Source organism: Neopelma chrysocephalum, unplaced genomic scaffold, assembly GCF_003984885.1.
Source record: "Neopelma chrysocephalum unplaced genomic scaffold, ASM398488v2 Primary Assembly neopelma1_118, whole genome shotgun sequence".
Taxonomy (NCBI): Eukaryota; Metazoa; Chordata; class Aves; order Passeriformes; family Pipridae; genus Neopelma; species Neopelma chrysocephalum.
Window position 1 is genome coordinate 242,580 of NW_020897780.1, and position 14,418 is coordinate 256,997.

The 14,418-nt window shown below is 61.0% G+C and overlaps 1 protein-coding gene across 1 annotated transcript in view; it reads right to left on the minus strand.

The window, feature by feature from the left end:
* Positions 1–7,105: 7,105 nt before the first annotated feature.
* Positions 7,106–14,418, minus strand: part of NGFR (nerve growth factor receptor) — a 12,052-nt gene continuing 4,739 nt past the window's right edge. Inside the window, exons 3-6 of the mRNA XM_027697107.1 lie at positions 11,035–11,394; positions 9,035–9,278; positions 8,190–8,350; positions 7,106–7,498 (exon numbers count right to left, since the gene is read on the minus strand). Coding sequence (XP_027552908.1) covers positions 7,197–7,498; positions 8,190–8,350; positions 9,035–9,278; positions 11,035–11,394 — 1,067 coding nt within the window. The 3' untranslated portion in view covers positions 7,106–7,196. The remainder of the gene's footprint in view (positions 7,499–8,189; positions 8,351–9,034; positions 9,279–11,034; positions 11,395–14,418) is intronic.

The window sequence follows — 14,418 nt, forward strand, 5'->3', positions numbered from 1 at the left end:
AGTTATTCCTTTGTCACTCTTCGAGCTCGAGGAGCAGCAGTGAAAACGGGGGTTTTCTCTGAGGGTTTCATGGGGGTGACCCCTGAACCCAAAATTCAGCCCCTGAACCCAAAATTCGGCTCCTGAACCCAAAATTCGGCCCCTGAACCCAAAATCTGGCTTATTTTCAGAGGCCAGGCTGTAAAACCAGGTGCCTCCCAGCACCCAAGGTGGGGGCGAGGACGTGCCCAGGGATGGGAGGGAGGTCCCAGGGATGGTCTGTGTGGGTGCTCTGGAACTGGAGGATGTTTTCTGCCTTCCCACGGCTCTCCTGGCCCCCAGCCCGGCCTCCCTAGTCGGAAAACCAGAAATGTCTATTCCTGAGGACTAAACCTGGCAGTTTTGCAAAGCAAAGAGAGCAGCCCCCAGTCCTGGCTGAGGGTCACCGGAGTTTTGCATCCCAGGATCCAGGACTGGAGGCTGCACTCCCCTCGCTCTGTTGGGAAGAGTCTCACTCTGCAGCTCATGAAAGTTTTATTCTGATTTTTTTTTTTGGCTCTTTGTTCCCAAAACAAAGAGGTTTCCAATGCCCAGCAGCCAGAGATGAAAAATAAACTGAAATATTTATTTAAAAACGAGTAACAAATGAACCCGAGGGCTCGGATCCGAGGGGGATCCACCTTCGTTTTGTTTCTCAGGTGGGGAAAGTGAGTCACCAGCTCATGGGGATGAACTGGGGGGATTAAAACCTCTTCATGTCCTTCCAGGTTGGGTCTTGAGCTCATTTTGCACCCAGGTGTTGCAGTTTTTCCCAGGAAAGGGGAAGGCACAGAACGCTGGGAGCCTCCTGTGAACCATCCCCGTCCTGGCTGGGGCTCATCCTCGGTCTGTCTGGACACTGAAACCTCCCTCATCTTCCCCATCCTCCCTTGGAAACAGGAGAAAGTCGATTCTTCCAGACCCCTCCGAGGCTTTTTCCTGCTCCAAGTGATTTTTGTCTTCAGCTGCCTCTGGAAGGAAACCAGCCCAGCTCCGTAAATCATCCCCCACCTTCCCCTTTCACACTCAAATAAAGGAAATAATTAAAAGAGGAGGAAAATGAGCCCTTGGCGAGTCTCCTGACGTGATTTCTCAGCCCTGGGTGCTGTGTGGAGCCTTTCACAGGACCTTCCAGGGAGCTGCTGGGATGCCTCAGCCAGAGGGATCCCGACACTCCCGGGGCTCCCTGCTCCCTTCCCCCTGTTCCAGGATGGCACTTTGCTGCCCCTGTGCCAGAAGAAAAGCTCTGTTCAATCCCAGGCAGCTTTTCCCAGCTCCAGGTGAAGCTTTGCCTCAGTGTCCCTGGAGTTCCCAGCCAGCAGCAGTTTGCAGCCCAGGGGGATGTTCTGACAGAAAGCAGAGTGTTTTCCCCCATTATCCCTCAGCCTGCCTGGCTGCAGGGTTATTTTGGGCTTCCCTGGGCGGCCCATTATCCCCTCAATCTGCACTGCAAGAGGAGATGGGTTTTATCGGGATATTTTGGGCAAAATCCCTCGTGCCAGACCCTCCGTGCTGGGTCCCACCGAGCTGATCCAAGAGCAGCCACGGGACTTGCACATTCCTGGTGGGAACCACGGCCTTGCCCGGCCTCTGCAGCCCCTCTGACACCGAATCCCCTCCCAGCTCCCCCCGGAGACGCCCATCTGGGGCTGTTTAACCTCCCCTGCTCCCTCCAGGAACTCATCCATTACAGCAGCTCCTCTGCCTCACCCCCGGCTGCAGCAGGGCTGGAGCACCTGGGGGGGAAGGAGAGGAGCAGGACAGAGCTGCCCCTTCCCTCTTCTTCTCCCTTCCCAGCCGTCCCTGCCGTGGGAGCAGAGCTGTCCCTTCCAGACCCCGAATGTGGCTCCAGGGGTTGGTCACTACTCAGACACCCCCATCCCATAAAACCCATGCCAGGACAGTCCCATCCCATAAACCCCGTGCCAGGACAGTCCCATCCCATAAATCCCGTGCCAGGACAGTCCCATCCCATAAAACCCGTGCCAGGACAGTCCCATCCCATAAACCCCGTGCCAGGACAGTCCCATCCCACCCCTCCGTGTGCCCTGTCCCAGCTGGGGACACCCTGGGCTGCAGGGACAGCCCCACCTCCCTCCTGCCCTGCCAGGGACCTGCGGGAGCCACTTCTTGTCACTCCCTGGTGGGTTTTGGGCCGGGTTTATCCTGGGCCGGGTTTATCCTGGGCCAGGTTTATCCTGCCTCTGTCCTGGCCCAGGTTTATCCTGCCCCTGTCCTGGCCCAGGTTTACTGTTCCCTTGCCACAATCCCAGCTTCTGCCGGAGCCCCTGGACGCTTCAGCAGCATCCCCAAACCCTCGAGGTTTGGACCACGCCCACGTTTCCCGACCCTGAGCCACAGAGACGCCGGGATGGGTTAATCCCACGCCTTGTCCTGCCGGCTAATCCCTGTTTTCCTGCTCATCCCCGTGTTCCTCGGGTGAGGACTCGGAGCAGGAGCAGTCAGGAGAGCCGCCCCTCTGCTCCCCCGATCCCGGGGCTCGGGAGCATCCCCCGGGACGAGCCGTGCCCGCTCCTGGCCCCGGGCCACTCCCGGCCCTGCCGCCAACCTGCTTCCCATTATTTGGGAATGCGGCTCCGGCATCTGGGCGGCAGATTTCGCCCGGGGGAGCTCGGGGGGGGCGATGCGGGGCCGATGACACGCGTGTCCTGCCCGGGGCAGCTCCATTTGCGGGTCGGGGCCGTCCCCGGCATCGGGAGCATCTCCAAACTTCCCCCTCCCCGCGGCTGCTCCCCCAAATCTGCGCCGGATCCCCAAGAAGTTTTGCCGGGCTGCTCCCGGTGGCAGAGAGACGGACGGACGGACGGACGGAGGGACGGACGGGGAGGAATCTCGGTGCGATTAGCGCCGGGCAGCTGCAGCCGCTGCCGGGAGCCGCCGTCTCGCTCCCAAAGCCCCTCTGCCCCCCTGGAAGCTCAGCTTTCCTTTCCCAGCTTTGTCCCGCGGCGCGGGGAAGGTCCCGGCTCCCCCCGGGCCGGGAGTTGAGTGACGAACATCTCGGGGGATTTTAATTCGGGGGTTTCCCCCCTTTTTCTCAGTGACCGGGGGGTTACCCGAGGCCCGGGGATGCAGAGTGGGGATTTTTCCCGGTGGGTGTGTGGATCCAGCGTGGGTCTGTCCCTGTCCCTGTCCCTGTCCCCCCTCAGCCCTGGGCCAGCCCCCCCTGCAGCAGATGTGAGATGGAGCCCCGGGCTGCTCCCTCCCTCCCCAGGCACCCATAAAGGAGGGGAAGGAAGTTTTCCAGGGCCTTTTCCCTGCTCACCAGCCCGTGCAAACATCAGGCTCCTCTCCCCATAAATCAGGTTGTTCTCCCCGGGGAGCAGCAGATCCCACACAGCTGATCCCACACAGGAAGACCACCTTGCAAAGCTCCTTCCCTCCCTTTCCCGCTCCAACCAGGGATGCAGGGAAGGTGATGGAGGGAGAGGATGCTCATGATTCTCCCCCCCTCCAGCTCCAGGCTCCCTTCCCAGGCAGAAACCCTTCACCCCCCACTCCCAGCTCCTTTCTCCATTCCAGCCTCCTTCCCGAGGGAGGACGGGGATTAAGAGGAAGCAGATTAAGCCCTAATGGATTGATTGCAATTATTTTCCCTTGTTTATCTGCAGGACCGTGTGGGAGCCTGAAGAAAGGAAAGGGAATGTTCTTTCTGCTCCTCATTAGGGCTCCTGCTGGAGAGAAACCCAGGGCAGCCAGAGATAAAAGCAGCTACATCTGAGCCCTCGATTTCAGGGTCATGTGTAAATATTGTGTGTAAATATTGTATATAAATACTGTGTGTAAATACTGTTTGTAAACACTGGGGAAACCCCTCTGTGTGCAAACCCACACCAGTCCTGGGCAGAGCAGCTCCACCACCAGCCCTGGCAGGTCCCAGCTCCCTTCATCCCCGTGTCCCACATTCCCCAGGGACACACAGCCCCTGCCAGGAGTTCTGGAAGTGCTTTGGGATGAAAACCAACCTCCTGCCTGGGGGGAGTTTCCTCCAGATTTGCCCCATGAGCATTTCCCACCCGAAAATCCCCCCCTGTGTCCCTTGTCCTACCCGGAGCTGAGCCCTCCAAGCCCTTCCTGGGCTCATAAAAACTTGTTCCCAGTTAAATAACTCTCCCTGGGACTGGGATTTCCGTGTGGGATCCCAGGAGGCTGATCCTGCACTTTGGGTGCAAAGATTACAAAACGAGTGGATTTGAGCCTTTTGATGCTCTTTTACAGCAGCTGAAGAGACTCAGAGGGGCAAGAGGGGGGAGCTGCCCTCTTTTTTCCATGGTTTTTCCCGGGATGCTGCTGTGCAGAGCTGGATAAGCCGCAGGAAGCTCCCACCACGCTCCTGCAAAACCCTCCTGCACCAGATAACACCAAACTTGACATTCCTGCTGCTCACAAGGCTCAAGCAGGAGGATGGGGAAGGAAAGAAGGGAACAGGCCCCTCCAGAAGGCTCTGAGGGCCTGTTTCCTATCAGGGATTCCCAGGTTTTCGGGAGAGGAGGAAGAACTGAGGACACACCAAGGTAGGGATGCTCTTTATTGGCATCTGACGGATACACAAGGACACCTCCCCCCCACCCCGTGCATCTCCCCCCTCCTCATGCTGCTCACACCCACCCACACTCCCCAAAATCCTCCTACAACGGCTACTCTGCCCCGGGACACTTCCTAAGGGACCAGCACTGGGACCACGAGGGGGTGGGAGGAGGAAACACTCGCTCTTTGCACACCAGGAACGTCAGGAAAGGACACGGGACGGACCCCCCGAGCGCTGACTTTGGCTTGGCTTCCCCTCTTGTTTTGTTTTTTCTCCTCTGTTCGTTTTATTTTTATATATTTTCTGCACCCGGGGCTTCCCCCCCGCCCCGGCCGCTCTTTGGATGCTCAGGGGGTTTTTTTTGTCTCCCGTTTCCTCAGCCCTGAGGAAATCCCTTTGCTATGGCAATAAAACCTGAGGCCAAGTCCTGAAGAGAAGCAATTCCCGGCCGGAGAGGGATTCCCAGCCGGGTGGGTTGTCAGGATGAACCAGGCAGTCTGTCAGGATGAACCAGGCAGTCTGTCCTGCTGTCCTGGTTCAATGTGGGCGCCTCGTCCCAGCCGCCCTCAGTTTGTGTTTGAGTCACTTTTCCCCCCAAAAAAAAAAAGAAAAGGGACCAGTGGAAACAACCCGACGATAAAAATTCCTCCCAGGGCATCCCTGGGGATGGATGGGGCTGGAAGCAGCCGGAGCCCCATGGATGGGGGTCTGCAAACCAGTCGCCCCCCATGAGCAGGGCTGCAAACCTGGGCCAGTTTCCTTGGATTTCGGTGGTGGGAGAGGTTTGGGACTCGGGTGGGAGTCTCACAGCCCTGCCCGGGCCACTTCCAACCGAGGGTTCGGGCTGTTCCTCCGGAGGGATCTTGGCTCCTCTGCTGCCCCAGGGCAGGAAGGGTGGAATATCCTGTAATATCCCAGCCTGGAGACCCGGATCCAGCCTCTGAAGAACTTCCAAAAAGCTTCTGAAGGAGCTGAGCACTTGAGTCCTCTCCATGCAGGCCCCAATCCTTCAGAAGACACCGAGCTCTCCCTCCCTGCCGGGAGCAGCCAAATCCTGCCGCGTTCCCAAGTTTGTCACGGACCTGCTGCAGGGATTTTTGGGGTGTTTTGCTGATACTTGTTGAGTCTTTAAGGCCAGAAACGAGGTGGGACTGAAGGCTTGGGCTGGGAATGCTCCCCTTGGAGGCTGTGAGGGAGAGGGAAGGGCTGGAGTGGGATCCTCACCCCGTGTCACACGCGGGAACATCGAGCAGGGAGTGAAACAACACCACGGTATTTACAAGTCTGGCTTATCTCCTCGAGGAGAGGAGGAAAATCACCTTCTGCCTTCAGGAAAGAGCCTCTGGATGAATCCAGAGATGAAGGAGGGGCCGTGCACCAGCTCCCCTGGAGTCCTTCCTCCACGGAACCCTCCTGGTGCTCCGGGCAGGCAGGAGGGCACGGCTGGGTTGGGATCATCTCCCGGGACCCTGGGAGCAGCTCCGGGGGGAACAGGCTCTCCAGCATCACCCAGGAGTGGGCTGAGAGCTGATATGCCAAAAAATCCCACCCTCCCAGCTCCAGAGAGGTGAGGGAGGTGAGGGGAGCTCTGTCCCCTCCCCGGGGCACAGGGAGGTGCTGGGGTCACCCAGGGAGGTGCTGGGGTCACCCAGGGGTGCACAGGGGTGGGCAGCTCCTGCTGAAGGACCCCCAGGGGTGATTCTGAGCCCCCTGCACAGTGCTGGAGGAGGAGCCCTTACAAGCAGGGGGTCGGGAGGGACAGTGCAGTGGTGCCAGGGTGGCTTTGCCAGGGGCACTGGGATGGGGGGGAAGGGTGAGCACAGCCCTTTTATCACGGCCCTGCAGCAGGCAGGCACTTTTTCCAGCCCTTTAGACCTTCGCTGTCCCCCCCGGAGCGTGTCCATGGGAGCTCCAGTGTCCCCTGCAGCCCCCCCGGGGCTCCCCCCAAAACCTGCTCCGGGTGCTCCTCACTGGGACCAAACACCGGCAGCCCCTGGAGCCTGGGGGGGCTGCACCCCCCAAATTTCACAGTGTAGCTCGGGCTGCTGGGCCCCCCTCACGGGACCAGCCCCCAAATCCTGCGACAGCAGCCCCAGTTCCTCCATCCCTGCCCTTCGCCCGTGGGTTGGGGAAGAGGGAGGAGCAGCAGCTGGATTTTAGGGGAGCAGGAAAGAGGGGTTGGGCCAAGGAGGAAGAGGAGAACCTGGAGCCCCGAGGAGAAAGGGCTGGAAGGGGGGAGAGAGGAGAGGACTGGGAGTGTGCTGCTCCCTCCTGTGTCTGTCTGTCCGTCCATCCAGCCTCCATCCAGCCTCGGGGGGCTGCAGACGGGATTTGGGCGTGGAGAGGGGCTGAGCCCTCCCAAAAAAAAACCCCCCCTCAGGGGCTGCCGGGGGGCGGCAGGGGCGGGAGGGGCCGGTACCGGGCACGGGAGCTCAGAGCTGGAAGTGCCCTCAGAGCCCTCAGAGCCCTCAGAGCCCTCAGAGCCCTCAGAGCCCTCAGTGCCAATTGGGGGGTCCCGGGGAGGCCCCGCTGCCCCCCCGCCCTCCCCCCCGGGGCCGCCGGGGAGGGGGAGGGCGAGAGGGGCCCGGGGGGGGGGGGGCGGGCTCCCCTCGGGGCCGCCCCGGGCCACCCTTCAGACGGGCGAGGTGGCCGTGGAGTCGCTGGCCAGGCTGTCGGCGATGTCCCCGCGCTGGATCCTGCGCAGGGCGGCCAGCAGAGCCTCCAGGGTGGCCGAGTCCTTGGAGGACCAATGGGCCAGCAGGGCCCGGGCGGGAGAGTCCTCGCGGGTGAAGGAGTCGATGAGCTCGTCCTTGTAGCCCAGCTCGCCCGCCAGCTGCCTCCAGGGCTCCTCAGCAGAGCTGCCCAGCAGCTTCTCCACCTCCTCCTGCTTGCCCGGGGGCAGGCTGGCGTACAGGGTCCCGTCTCCCTTGGGCGCTGGGGAGGGGGGACAGGCATTAAAACCCACCCCGGGGTGCCCCTTCCCGCCCCAGGGGTGTCCCTGCCCGCCCCAGGGGTGTCCCTGCCCTGCAGCTCCAGCTCTTCTGAGGGCAAGGAATGTCTAAAATAAAGGAAAACTTCCCACATTCTTTTAAAGGTAAAGAACATTGATAGTAAAGGGAAACTTTCCACCCACTTTTAAGGGTAAAGAATATTGATAATATAGGGAAACTTTCCACCCATTTTTAAGGGTAAAGAATATTGATAATAAAGGAAAACTTTCCACCTTCTTTAAAGGTAAAGAATATTGGTAGTAAAGGGAAACTTTCCGCCTTCATTTAAGGGTAAAGAATATTGGTAATGAAGGAGAACTTTCCAAGGCTGATTGCACTTGACTGATTTTCGTCTGACTGACTGGGCCGATGCCCCTGCCCTGCATCACAAGTCCTTTTAAGGCTAAAGAATATTGGTAATAAAGGAGAACTTTCCAAGTTCTTTTAAGGTCAAAGAACATTGACAACAAAGGAAAACTTCCCATCTAATTTCTGAATGCCACAGAGGGGTTTTTCTCTCCCTTCCTCTCCTCACGTCACTTCGTCCTTCCTTTCCCTCCCCTCTCTTTGTCTCTGGCAGGGAGTGCAATGAAGGGTGGGTTTAAATCATCCTTAATTCCCAGCCCCAGCCCTACCTGGCCCCTGGGTGCCCTGGCCGGGGGGCTGCTGATCGTGCAGGCTCTGACTGTCCACGGAGATGCCGCTGTCGCTGTGCAGCTTCTCCCCCTCTGGGGAGGGGGTTTGGTTCACGGGTCGGTTGTTGGCCCCCTGCTTGTTCTGTTTGCAGTTGTTCCACCTGGGGGGGGGCAGAGGGGCAGGGAGGTGACATCCCTTGGGATTGTCCCCCTCCCTGGGAGAAGGGTTTGTCCTGCAGCCTCTGGCTCAGCTAAATCAGGATTTAGGGGTGCTGAGCGGACACTGAGCTCTTGGGGAGCCTCATAATTCATGTTTCATCTAAAATTCCATGGAGCACAGCGATTGATAGGGCGGGAAAGGCCTCCCAGACCATCAAGTCCATCCTCAGAACAGACCCAACCACATCCCTTGGTGCCACCTCTGCTGATTTTCGGACACTTCCAGGGACAGCGACTTCGCCACCCCCCTGGGGGAAAGTCCCTTGGCAGGATCTGGTCATTTCCATGGCGATCCACTGCCAAAATCCACCCTGGGGTGCCCCCAGCCCGGGATGCCCACGGATCCACCGAGCCAGCCCCGGCTTGCCCTTGCCCCAGGGCTGAGCTGCTGAGTGTGACGGGCCCTGACACGTGCCAGGGCGAGCAGGGGCAGGGAGGGGGGTGCAGGGAGGGCTCCTCCACCCCCACCCTGCTGCCATCGGCCTCTCTCCTCCCTCAGCTGCTGTTTCCTCCTGGATTTTTGCAAATCCACCTCCACCCCCCCAGCCCGGTGCCCTCCCTCCCCCAGGACATCCCCCGGGGGGGGCACACAGTGCCCGTTTCCCACCCCCCAGGCCCTGCTGTACCTCTTGAAGGCGATGTAGGCCACCAGCCCCACCACCACGGCGGCCAGGATGGAGCAGTAGACGGGGATGAGGTTGTCGGCGGTGCCGCGGCTCACCACGGGCTGGGAGCTGCCCACCACGGTGGTGCCCGTGTCTGCAGGGGTGCTGGGGGGCACCTCGGTGCCCAGGGGCTCCCTGGTGCTGGGCTCGGGGCTCTCAAAGCCCACCAGGGGTGGGGGGTGGGTTGTCCAGCGAGGGTGGAGACCTGGGAGGGGAGAGGAGATGAGAACAGGGACAATATGAGCAGGGTTCTCCTTCCAGAGGCTGGTGGAGGTGACAGCTCCCCTCATCCCTGTCCCCAGGACAGGCCAGAGCTGTCCCCTGCCCCGAGGGTGCCTGGCTGGTGCCTGTCCTGATGGCTGGACGTGGCCATGGCTGGACAAGCCCTTTCCCAGCACGGGGTTTGCTCAAGCCCTGCAGCTCTTCCCCCCACGGAGCCCCAGGGCTCCCACTGCTGCTCCCAAAATCCAGGGCAGCAGCCCCAGCTGCCTCCCATCCATGCACATCTGCACCAGGACCCACAGGGACGGGTTCATCCCCTCCCAAAACCCTGCTCTGCCCCTTTCCTGGCCCCTGCCTGCACCCACACCCTGCCAGGGAGGGACCCCGTTCCCGCCACACCCAGGCGTGTCCCACGGGGAGAGGGATCCGTCCTGGCCTGTCCCAGGGAAACACCCTCACCTGGGGCTGCCCCAACCCAGCCCTGCCCCGGTGTCAACTCCATCCCAAATCCATGTTCATCCCAGCTCCATCCCAAACCCCCCTCCATCCCAAACCCCGTTCATCCCAGCTCCATCCCAAACCACTGTTCATCCCAACTCCATCCCAAACTCCCATTCATCCCAGCTCCATCCCAGCTCCATCCCAAACCCCCGAGTTCATCACTGGGGGCTCATCCTGTGCCCACAGGCAGCGAGTCCCGCGGGGCTGAGCCAGCCTGGCACGGAGGGAGCTGGATGTGGCTGGAATCATGGTGGGGAACTGGAATTTGGTCCTGCCAACCCTCCTGCCACATCTGGTGAGGGCGGAGCTGGCATCTCGCTCCGTCCTCAAGCGAGGATGCGGCTGGAATCAGGGTGGGCACGTGGCACTGGGCCCTGTGATCCTCCTGCCACCTCTGCCAGCCCAGCGAGGATGGAGAGGGTGTCACAGCAGGGAGCTGGCATCCTGCCCTCCCACCATGGCCCCTGTCCCAGTGAGGACAGCCCTGGTGCCCCAGCCAGCCCCCTGTGCCCTCTGGCCGTGCCCGGGTAACAAAGCTGCCCCTGTGCTCCTTGACTTGTGGCTCCATTTACTCGACCTCTCCCGGGAGCAGCCCCGGCCGCCCTCATGCCGTGACCCAGCGGCGCCCGGGACAAAAAGCCCTTTTCTCCCTGGCAGGGCTCAGGGCAGGGAATCGGCTGCTGCTGCCCAGGAGCCGCTGGCATTCCACTGGCATTCCCGGCTGGAGCAGCCCTGGTGCTCCCTGTGCTGCTCAGGGCTGCTGCTGGATGGTGCCCTCCCTTTCTCCTTGGCACCAAACCCTCCTGGGCTGTGGGGCTGGATGTTCCCTGGCTTTCCAGGGCAGTGAATTCCCATCGGGAACCCACCAGTGCCAAGGTCCCTCCCTGCCGGAGGCTCGGGCAGCAGCAGGCACAGCACCCGAGGCTGGGGAAACCCTCGCTGTTCCTGGACACCACAAGCCCCCCTGGATCCACACAGTGACATCCTGCTGGGAGCTCAGCCCTGGGAAGGGTCGGACAGACCCCGGGGTGGGGTTTTTGGAGGGAGCCAAGGGCTCACAGTGAGGGTTGGAAGCCACAATTCCCGAGGGATGGAGCTCTCAGCTGGACACCGGGGTCCCCCTGTCTGAGCCACGGACACGCCCCACCTCCCAAAGGGAAACTGAGGCAGGGAGCGCTACAATGAGCCCAGTGACCCCCCCCCCGTCCCCTCCTGCTGCCCCGGAACAGGCTCCTCACCCCTGCACTCGGCGTCGGACACGGCCGTGCACTCCTTCACCAGCACCTCGTTGTCCTCGCAGGTCGTGCAGGGCAGGCAGGGGTCCACGAAGTTGGCGTCGCTGGAGAAGGTGCCCTCGGGGCACTCCTCGCACACCGTGTCCTGCGAGTCCTTGCAGGGGAACATGAGCCCGAATCCCACCTCGCAGACGCGGCACTCCCGGCAGGCCCCGCTGGCCTCGTCCTGGAAGTATCCGTAGGCGCAGCGGCAAACGGCGTCGTCCGACTCGACGCAGGGCGCGGACATGCTCTGCAGCCCCAGGCACTGCGTGCAGGGCTTGCAGGGCTCCGTGGCGCTCACCGTGTCCGAGAAGGTCACACCTGGGGGGGACAGGGCTGGGCAGGGCAGGCACAGAACGGGCACCTCGCTGGGGCACCGGCTCTGCCCCGGCACCCACCACGGCTGGGATGGTATCCCCACCGCCCCTCTCCCCCTGTTCCCTCTCCTGTCCCCCTCTGCAGCTCCCCCAACACCCTCAGGCTCTGCTGCCCGTTCCCATGAACTGTTCCCACAGCAATTCCCAGCTCTGGGGGGATCCAGGACTGGATGTTCCCCTACACGTGCCCACGGGGATCCAGCCTGGGCATGGCTGCCCTCGACTGTTCCACACAAAACCAGTGTAAAGGAGGTTTATTTAATTCTATATTGCCTTTCTAGGATGTGCTGTTCATTTGTTTTATGTGTGGCATTAATTTAACACACAGGCCTGTGAACCAACCCTTGGTGTTCCCTCTCAGGGGCTGGGTTTGGGGTTACGAGGAAACACGAGGCCTAAATGTCTCTTGTTTGCCTGTCCAAGGGTGTCCTCAGTGTCCCCAGGCAAGTTCCCTGCCCCCAGCCAGAGCTCCATCCCTACATTTGACCTCCTGATGGTCCCTGTGGGCATCCCATGGCCATCCCTATATCTGACCTCCTGATGGTCCCCACAGCCATCCCAGAGCATCCCAGAGCCATCCCACAGCATCCCAGAGCCACCCCACAGCCACGGCTGCTCCTCAGCATCCCATCACCTTCTCCTCCACATCCTGCCCGGGGGTCCCTTGGGGCATCACACCCCCGCTGTTCCCCCCCCCAGCCACGTGTCCCCGGGTCGGGGGTGTGATGTGACAGGAGGTGACAACACTAATTGCTGACTCTCCCTGACCCCGGGGCTTCTTGCTCTCCGGTTTCATCCTGTAGGACTGACTGCCGGGGAAATCAATCCCCCTCCCTCCCTCTGCCCGTTCCCAAAGGTGTTGGAGGATATTTTTAGCCCAGGAAGCCGGGTCAGCTCCATCCTGGAGGGCACAGCTGCTGTCCCTGCCTTGGCTGCTCCCATCGATCCCGCTGGATCCCCATCTTCCCTCGGCCACGATGCCAAGGGGAAAGTCCAGCCTCCGGGATGGAGAAGGTGCAGGGGAGCTCAGCCTCAATCCCTCTGCTTCCCAGCTCCTGGGAAAACAACCCAGCCACTGCTGGGATCCTTAATGACCCGCTCAGGGATTATCATGGATATGGCAATTCCCAGGGATGATCATGGATACGGCAATTCCCACTCTCAGAGCCATGGACGAGCTCAGGGCAGAGCTGCCCCAGGCTGTTTCAAGATAGAAATGGGACTGAAGCTCCCTGATCCCTGGTGCTGGGCGGGATCAGAGGGATGGCAGTGCCATCCCAGCCCTGGCAGCTGCTTTTTCCCCGGCGTGACTCAGCGGCACAAACCCCGTCACAGCCGCGACATTCCCGCTCCCGACACCCAGTGCCTGTGTCCGTGTGTCCTGCTCCTGTCCCGAGGCCACCCCTGTAACCACGGGGATTGTAATTCCCTGGAATTGCAGGGCAACAGGGAGCACAGAACCATGGAATCACGGAATGGGTTGGGTTGGGAAGGACCTTAGAACCCAGCTCATCCCACCCCTGCCAGGGGCAGGGACACCTTCCGCCAGATCAGCTTGCTCCAAGCCTGGATTTGGACACTTCCAGGGATGGGGAAGACACAGATTCACCAGGGAACTTTTTTTTGGTGCTGTTTGCCTTGTTCCCACCCCAGGGAGGGGTGTGAGCAGCCCCCGTGCCCCCCTGTGCCCCCCTGTGCCCCCCTGTGCCCACCCGGGCGGGCGCAGCCGGAGCAGCGCCGGGAGCACACGCGGCTCCCATTAACCTGGGGCTCATCCCTGGGCTCATCCCTCGCATTATCCTGAATTATTGATGGGCACCATTAGAGCGGGGAAGTGGCCAGGAAAGGCTTTCGGCTGAGTGGGCACATTTGCAGTGGCAGGGAAGGTATCTGAGCTGAGCAATTACAGCCCAGATTCAAACCGGGCCCCCCCTCCCGCCGGGGAGGGATAAATAAATCATGAGGCAGCAACTGGGGGGGGCTGGAGAGGCTGGGGGGCAGAAAATCAGGATAAAACAAGCCAGTGGCCACTGGGGCTGACCCAGGGATTGTCTCTCCCCTCCAGCCCCTGCAGATGCTTCGGTTGGAGCGAATTTATCCCAAACAACCCGGCTGGTGAGTCAGGAACACATCCAAGGGAACACATCCAAGGGGAGGCAGCCCGGGGGGGAGGTGGGGATCCCACGGCTCTGGGCCGTGCCCACATTCCTGCAGCTCAGGCTGGATGCTGTGCCAGCACCGGGGCTGCCTCCACCTGCCCGGGCCTCGGGATCCGGGATGCAGAGGGAAGGGGAATGGGGGATCCTGAGGCCTGGAGAGCAGGACAGGGAGCCAGGAATGCAAAGTCACCCTCTGGATTTCCATCCCCTGCAGCCGGAGTCTGACACCCCAGGCAGCTTCCCTGCGGGAAGGGTTTGTCTCTCCACAACCTCCATGTCCTCCAGGAAGGGTGGAAATTCCCTTTATCCCATAGGCTCCCAGAAAGAAATCAGGGAGACGAACCTGGAAGTGCAGGTAGTGGGAAAAGGATGGGAAAAGGACCCATCTGAGCATCCCCAGGAGTGCAAAACCCCCCCTCTGGGTTGGCAGCCCTGCAGCTGGAGCCTGACATCCAGGATTCCCTGACACCCAGGATTCCCTGACACCCAGGATTCCTGCGGGAAGGGCTGGGGGGGATGGATGGCACAGTGGGTGCCCTGGCACCCCACAGCAGGATGGGTCGGAATTCCCAGGGTTATCCTGCCCAGCAGCCCTGAAACTGCAGCTGGGTGGGATCGAGGCCCCATGGCCAGGGGGATCCAGCCCTGGGGGGGATCCAGCCCTGCATCCAGGGGGGATCCAGCCCCTCCAACCAGTTTCAGGGAGGGCGAGTGCCGTGCATCGATTTTGCAGGAGAGCTGAGGTATTTTTAGCCCTGCCCTGTCCCTGCCCTGTCCCTGCCCTGTCCCTGTCCCTGTCCCTGCCCTGT